Consider the following 8,689-nt stretch of genomic DNA (forward strand, 5'->3'; position numbering starts at 1 on the left):
AACTGAGAGAGACTTGTCAGACAAAAGCTTAATTTAACTATTTTGGTAATTATTACTGGTTCCAGAATCAGTTCAGTGTTGTAACAGGCTCTCCATAAAACTGAAAATCCTTATTTTCAATAGAGGTCTTACACATTTTCTCATGTTAGGAAACTCTGGGCTTGAGATTTCAATACCTGCATGGTAGCTTTAAGCTGAGAGTCTATGTGCGTGCTTTCAGAAGCCTCTAAGTTCCTGAATTACATTTAGGAGAATTATAGCTGCAGACTCACCCAGAGGAAGTGAAATGGCATAGACAGTCACTAATGCTGACTGACAGTGACTTAACATTTTCAATCTGAGCAGATAAGTATGGGTTTGTTCACACATATCACTACGTAGAGAATAAAGACACTAAATTTATTTTCATCAAAGTATGAACAATGCAATCAATAATGTTCAAAGAATTACAAGACCACAGTGTAACGTTAATTCACATGGTGAAGCCATCCTATTTAACAGCATTTTGAAATAATTATTTTTGTTATTACTATATTATTAGTATCAAATATTCCATAAAAAAAAAAAAAAAATTTATTTTTTGTAATTTGAAAATGAACTTAAAATTATTCACCAAATATCCTTTGAACAAGTTTCAACAATGAAATTACACAGATTTGGATTAGATCTCATTCTCGTTCTTCCTCTTCTTCTTCTTCTTCTTCTTCTTCTTCTTCTTCTTCTTCTTCTTCTTCTTCTTCTTCTTTTCCATATTACTAGTAGTAATAGTAGTAGTAGTAGAAGTAGTAAATAAGGCATGTTAAAAGGAGGTATTATTACAGCTTCGGTCAAATTCGGATATGTATTATTTTTTTACTTGTTATCATTCATTTTTGAGATGATTCCTACGAAAAACTTTCTCGAATCTTGCGCAAATTAATGGTTACGGAGATATTTGCCGATGAATATTGTCCCTTATTGTTATCCCATCAAAGTACGAGTTACAAGGTAAGACAATAACAGCCCCCCCCCCAATAGCTAACACGGCAAAATTGTAATCAGTTAACACCGAAAATGTAATTTTACCTAAAAAATAACACCATGTAACCTAGGGGTGTTGACTGGTTACAATTTTGCCGTGTTAGCTTTGGAAGGGGGGGGGTATTGTCTTGCCTTGTAACTCGTACTTTGATGGGATAACAGTAAGGAACAATATTCATCGGCAAATATTTCCGTAACCATTAATTTGCGCAAGATTCAAGTCAGTTTTTCGTATGAATCATCTAAAAAATGAATGATAAAAAGTAAAAAAAAAAAAAAAACATATCCGAATTTGACCGAAACTGTAATAATACCAAAAAGGATGTATGCATAATTAGAGTTTTCCGTATGATTCTTTTCCATTCTACTTCAATAAGCTGTAGGTCCCGTTGCTAGGTAACCAACTGGTTCTTAGCCACGTAAAAATAAATCTAATCCTTCGGGCCAGCCCTAGGAGAGCTGTTAATCAGCTCAGTGGTCTGGTTAAACTAAGATATACTTACTTTTTACTTGAATATTGGACGACTGCCCATTGTTCGTATTTTGGTAAGGAGAAAAAAGTATACCTTAGTTTAACCAGACCACTGAGCTGATTAACAGCTCTCCTAGGGCTGGCCCGAAGGATTAGACTTATTTTACGTGGCTAAGAACCAACTGGTTACTTAGCAACGGGACCTACAGCTTATTGTGGAATCCGAACCATATTATAGCGAGAAATGAATTTCTATCACCAGAAGTAAATTCCTCTAACTCTTCATCAGCCGGCCGGGGGAACTGAACTCCGGCCCATCGAGTGACAGTCTGAAGCTCAACCGACTCAGCCAACGAAGGGCTTTTGGTAAGGAGAACTACACCACCAGTGTTTACAGCAGTTTTGATTCTCTAAACAACAGGCAATCCCCTAGGAAAAGGAGCTGTGGAGGCCAAACCTCAGAAAAGAAGAAAAAATTTGGGAGGTAAACTCCAAGGAAAACAGGCTTGAGAGGCAAACATGAAAGGTCCCGCCTGCCAGCGTCCCTGGCAAGTGAACCAGTCAGGAGTCTCTATCTGCTGACGACGATCTTCCCATCACCACCACCACCACCCCCACTCTCCAAACAATGGAAAAAGTTAAGTATATCTTAGTCTTAACCAGACCACTGAGCTGATTAACAGCTCTCCTAGGGTTGGCCCGAAGGATTAGATTTATTTTTACGTGGCTAAGGACCTACGGGACCTACAGCTTACTGTGGAATCCGAACCACATTATAGCGAGGAATGAATTTCTATCACCAGAAACAAATTCCTCTTGTTCTTCACTGGCCGGTCGGAGATTCAAACTTGCGACCAAGAGTGGTAGCTGAGAATGGAACCTGCTCACCCAGCGAGGGACTTCCAAAGACTGGGCTGGTGGGGGTGGTGGCACTGGGAAGATCTCTGCCAGTGGATGGAGGCTCCTGATTGGTGATCCCTTAGGAAAAAGAGCTGGGGCCTCAGAAAAAAAATAGGGGAGGTAAACTCCAAGGAAAAAAGGCTTGGGAGGCAAACATGAAAGGTGCCTCCTGCCAGCATCCCTGGCAAGTGAACTAGTCAGGAGTCTCCATCTACTGGCAGTGATCTTCCCATCACCACCACCGCCACCCACCCCCCAACCTCTTCAATGCTTGCATGGGTACAACAGATGTATAACCATTCCCCTGTGCAAGCATTGGAGATTGGACTGGTGGTACCGGGGAGATCACTGCCAGGGGATGGAGGCTCCTGACTGGTTTGCTCGCCGATGGACAAATACTGCCCACGCCTCCGGGAAGCCCTGCACATCAAGAGAGAGAAGCCCAGTCTGAATGCTGTGTAGGAGACTCTCTTCCTCCAGACATCGGTATGGATGGCACTGCCCGCCAGCATTCCTGGCAAGCGAACCAATCAGGAACCTCTATCCATTGGCAGTAATCTTCCCAGCACAACCATCTCCAATGCTCACACAGGGGGAATGGTGCAACCATCTGTTGCACCTATGTGAGCGCCGGAGAATGGTGGGGATTGGGGTGGGGAATGGTGATGGGAAGATCACCGCCAGTGGATTAAGGCTCTTGATTAGTTCGCTTGCCAGGGATGCTGGCAGGCAGTGCCATCCGTACCAACGTCTGGAAGAAGAGAGTCTCCTGCGCAGCATGTAGACTGGGCTTCTCTCTCCTGATGTGCAGAGCTTCCCGGAGGCGTGGGCAGTGATTGTCCGTTGGCGAGCAAACCAATCAGGAGCCTCCATCCACTGGCAGTGATCTCCCCAGTACCACCAGCCCAATCTCCAATGCTTGCATAGGGGGAATGGTGCAATATCTGTTGCACCTATGCAAGCGTTGGAGGGTTGGGGGAAGGGGGGGGAGAGCTGGTGGTGATAGGAAGATCACTGCCAGCAGATGGAGACTCCTGACTGGTTCACTTGCCAGGGACACTGGCAGGAGGCACCTCTCATGTTCGCCTCCCAAACCTTTTTTCCTTGGGGTTTACCTCCCCTATTTCTTTCCTGAGGCCTCAGCTCTTTTTCCTAAGGGATCACCTCCCCAGTTCTTTTTCCTTGGGATCGCCTCCACAGTCTTTTTTCCTGGGGTATTACCTCCCTACCTCTTTTCACTGGGGGTTTGCCTCCTCAGATTTTTCCTGGGGAATCCTCATCTGATATCTCATTCATTTTATGATTCTTCACTAGTGTCCTCTTGAGATTCTTCACTATATGTATCGTCAAATCCATCAGAGTCCAATGCAGCATCATCATCTTCATCATCGTCCTCCACATCTTCCCATTCATCATCCTCTTCATCCTCCAATCTTCATATGAATCATCATCCTCTTCATCCTCCATTTCTTCATATGAATCATCGTCCTCCTCATCCTCCATTTCTTCATATGAATCATCATCCTCCTCCAGGTGGTCAACATTTGATTCAGTATCTAGATAACTATTATAGGAACATTCCATTAATACTGAATTTCCTTCAACGTCAGCATCATCCTCTGAATCAGATTCATATTCATCACCAGAATCAGAACTATATTCACTGTCCCAATCACTTTCTGATTCATCCACCACTTCATCATCTAACCATTCTGGTAGGTTAGCATTTTCAAATATTTCAGCTGCATACTCTTCAATAGCTTGCCTGGTCTTGTCATATTTTTTCCTAGTCTTTACATTACTTAGTAAATCGTTTGCGTAGTTGATTTGCAGCATGATCAAATGTGCTCGGTCTTTGTCAGCCCCTTGGTTCTTATCAGGGTGGCATTTTAGGGCTGACTTCCTGTACGCTCTCCTTATCTCATCCTGAGCAACATCTCTTTCAACACCTAGCACTCTGTAGGGGCATCCATACTGTTGCATTCTCTCCAGGTCTTCAGTGAGCGATATTAGGTATTCACCCATTTCATCCTCTTCTTCTAGCCTTGTAAACTCAGCAATAGCATCGCTGCATCTTCCTAGTAACAAGAAGCACAAGCCTAGTCGTAACCTGCAGTCTTCCTGATCCTCATCCACCGCAAGAACGTAGAGGAAACATTCACATGCCTCTTTCAACTTTCCAAGCTTGCAGAAAATATTCCCGGTAATTCTGGCCAAGTCGACGGATACCCAAGGATAGAGACATCCCAGCGACATGGCCAAAGCAATATTTTCCAGGGCAGCATCATACTCCTTGGCATAAATCATCCCAGGAAGAGCTTCCCATAGCATCCTCTGCTGTACAAATTCTTCAGCTATCAATGCCCTTGGGTGATTTGGGCATGCATCTAGCACCTGTGACAAAAGCATTCTGGATTTTCCAAAGTCTAAATTGCATGCACTAACCAAAGCAGACTCTATTTTGATAACACAGGTTTCCTTGAATTCTTTAGGAAGATCATCTAACACATCCTGGGCCTCGTCTATCATGGCTAGTGACAACAAGCACCTTACCTCCTTGACACTACACTCTAAGTCACTGCCATAATGTTTTACGGTAAATCTCAGCAGGGCGAGAGCAGAAACGAAATCTTGATTGTCAATACATCGGTCTGCTTCAGATTTGAGCACTGCTCGACGATCAAGATTTTCCCTTAGCGTGTTCTTTTGGGTCAGCTCACATTCTGCCTCACTGAGCTTGCCTTGTAACTCCAGTGCCTTCTCTTCTGCCTCTTTAAGCCTATCCTTTGTCTCTTCCAGCTGACTGGATACCTCATCAAACTCTTTCTGCAACGTTCCTGCCAAATATTCCATTAACACTAGGTTCTCGTTTTCCAACTGGGCGATCCTGGCTTTCAAAATCTGGATCTCCTTTCTTGTAGGTCTGTCTTTATCCTTCTGGTCTTCAGGGCTTTGATCACAAGTTTTATTATCCCTGTCTGCATTCAAAAGTCCAATTTCGTGGGTTGCATCACATCCTACAATTTCTGAGTTCCGACCAGAACTTACATGCCTCAATTCTGGCAGACTTTCTGGCAGGCTTTCATCTCCATATATCACATCTTGCACCACCTGTGTTAAATCATCCCATTGCTTCAAGTAGTCGTTCCGCTCTTCTTGGGCCCTGTCATACTGCTCCGCTTTTGTTTTCCGCAGGTAATCAAACAGGTCGTCGTCCCTCTCTTTCCCGTCCCTCTCTTTCCCGTCCCTCTCTTTCCCGTCCCTCTCTTTTTCAGTGGTGTTTTCCTCATTTTCATTTCCACACTCGAGTGCAATGTGTTCGAGATGGAAATTCCTCTCCGCAATTCCGTGCAGAAGTGCCATCAGCATATACTTGTCCTGATTCCTCAAGGTTTCTTCTTTCATCCTTTCCTGTTCTTGGGCACGATTCTTTTCTTTAAGCACATTTTCTTCTTGTACCTTACATTTTTCTTTCCACATTTTGCATTCTTCTATCAGATTTTGAATTTCCTGCTGGTGTTCACTTTCCTTCCTCAGCTTTTCTATTTTACTTTCCTCAAACTTCCGCTGCCAGTATAAAACTATTTCGGCTTGTTCCTCTGCCCGCTGCCTTAGCAGTTGTTGTTGTAACTCTGATTCTTTCCTAGCATCTGCCCATTTTTGTTCCAACGATTGGTTTTCACCATGAAGGCTCTGTACTTCTAGTAATAATTCGTTTATCTGAGCATTCCTCTTCTCTAGCTCTTCCTTGAAGAGGTTTATTTGCCTTTCATTCCTTTCTGCTTCTGTCAAGACGCTGTCCATATCCTTTTCGCGTTGGAGAGCAACCTCGAGTTTCTCGTTCATTTCCTGCTTTTCGACTTCCAATTCGTTGATCATGGCGTCCCTTTTCTGGATCTGCCTGTAGTAACCATCTTCAAGTTCCTTTCTTCTTTCTTCGGTCTCTCGTATCTTTCCCTCTCTCATATCTAACTGTTCTTGAAACTCCCTACGTTCAGCAACAGCACCGTCCTTTTGCTCTTCTAGGTCGTGTTCCGTTTTTTCCAACTGTTTTCTAAGATTTGCGTATTTATTGTAAGCCATAAATCCAACAAAAGCCGCCGCAACGCAACAAGTACCAATCGATGCAGTGACTCTCGTTGTCCATTCAAAATCCAAAGCCGGTTTTCGTTTCGGTATCTTCGTTAAGACAATGTCAAGATCGAAATCCGATCCTGGTATAACGGTATAATAGGAAGCAACTTCCTCCACCATCCTAGAAGCTGGCTTGCAGCTAGCAACTAGTCCAAACAATGCATAAAATAATTTGTAACACAAAGTCATGTTCATTTGTAAAGTTTCAAGTACCTTGCACTAAGCTTATCTTTAGAATCTGCCACATTCAGAAAGATGGACTTTCGGCACCAAACAAGTCTTCAGGATCCAGAGCAAGCTTCGGATTCCTGGCTCGACTCCAAAGGTGGCTTCCTCCTCTCTTGGGGATTCCCAATGAGTGATGAATAATGGACTAATCTGAAGACTTTCTCGACGCTGCGCTGACTCCAGGAGGCCCCACAAATCTTCAGGATCCAGAGCAGTCTTCAGACTCCTGGCTCGCCTCCAAACGTGGCTTCCTGCTCTCTTGGGGATTCCCAATGAGAGGGATGAACCATGGACTAATCTGAAGACTTTTGAGGCTGTTTTCCCTTTCGGAGGAGCAGCAAGAAGAGTATGAAAATAATGACGAGTAAAAGTTTGAAGAGAAACCCTAAACACTGTTTAAAGTCGATTTAAACTGGAAATTCAAATATCATAAATTTTTGCCATTCTTCATAAAAATCTTTCTTTAACTGAGGAGACATAAATATCATTTACGTTAAATTTAAAACAAAATGGAATGTTTTTTGGTCGTGTATTTTCCCACACGATTTTACGAATAAAATATCCAAATTGCCATTGCTTAATAAATAGGCGAATAATTAAATAAAAAAAGAGAAAGACATACATAACAATGTATAACTCTATAGGTACATACATACATACACACCTACATACACACACACACACACACATATATATATATATATATATATATATATATATATATATATATATATATATATATATATATATATATATATATATATATATATATATATGTTATCATGTGTTCATTTCATATATATATATATATATATATATATATATATATATATATATATATATATATATATATATATATATATATATATATATTTATATATATATATATATATATATATATATATATATATATATATAATCATATATATATATATATATATAAATACATATGATATATACAAATATAATCTATAAATACATATGAATATAAATATATATATATATATATATATATATATATATATATATATATATATATATATATATATATATATATAAACAAAGACAAAATCCACGAAGGAAAGAGAAACATGGGAGTGCTGCAGAGGCCTTTCGACTGTCTGTCGTCCTTTACTATTAGCAGAGTCTGTCGTCCTTTACTATTATGGCAGAGGTGGGGTTGGGAAGAGAGAGAGAGAGACAAAGGACGACAGACAGTATATATACATTATATATATCCATATATTTACATGTATATATCAATGTATATACCACAGGGGTGGGGGTATATATAGAGAGAGAGAGAGATAGAGAGAGAGAGATAGATAGATAGAGAGAGAGAGAGAGAGATAGAGAGAGATATATAGAGAGAGAGCCGGGTTGGTCAGCTAGTTAACATATGTTATTCACGAATTTACATGTATATATGAACGAATAAGTACTGACGAGTTATAAAGTTATATTATAATATGTATGTATTTACATGTATATATATATATTATTATATATATATATATATATATATATATATATATATATATATATATATATATATTTCACAGGTAATAGCCGATGACTCTGATACTGAGGCTTGCCAACAGAAGCAGTTCTCCAAGGTCCTTGGCCTTGCCAATGATCTTAAAGTTGTCATATCTTAATACTGAGCAGGTGTCTTGCAACCTTTAGCATGGTGTCTTGCACAAAAAATTTCGGGACTGGACATTCTGCAACCCTTGCGGTAACCTACGCCCATGTTTAGAATCGGCTCTGGCCTTGAGTAGACCACCAAGGTACAGAGCAGGTCCTTGAGAGGAAACAGGTCTTAGGATTTTTCTGAACCAACTCAAGATTTAAAACACCAATATGTTTTTGAGTTATTCTGGCAAACTGTTCAGCAAAATTTTCATTCTAAGGCATAAAACAAACGCTTGCATT

At 40.7% G+C, this 8,689-nt stretch overlaps 1 protein-coding gene across 1 annotated transcript; it reads right to left on the reverse strand.

Annotated features, from left to right (window-relative positions):
- Positions 1–3,646: 3,646 nt before the first annotated feature.
- LOC136826016 (myosin-10-like) lies at positions 3,647–6,646 on the reverse strand. The gene has a single exon (XM_067082875.1). It carries the CDS (start codon positions 6,644–6,646, stop codon positions 3,647–3,649), a length of 3,000 nt encoding a protein of 999 aa, XP_066938976.1.
- Positions 6,647–8,689: the final 2,043 nt, after the last annotated feature.

The sequence above is a fragment of the Macrobrachium rosenbergii genome, chromosome 40 (assembly GCF_040412425.1).
Source record: "Macrobrachium rosenbergii isolate ZJJX-2024 chromosome 40, ASM4041242v1, whole genome shotgun sequence".
In the NCBI taxonomy this organism is placed as follows: domain Eukaryota; kingdom Metazoa; phylum Arthropoda; class Malacostraca; order Decapoda; family Palaemonidae; genus Macrobrachium; species Macrobrachium rosenbergii.

Bases quoted from the DNA above. Each gene is read 5' to 3' on its own strand.
- LOC136826016 (XM_067082875.1), bottom strand. From the start codon at position 6,646: ATGGTGGAGGAAGTTGCTTCCTATTATACCGTTATACCAGGATCGGAT.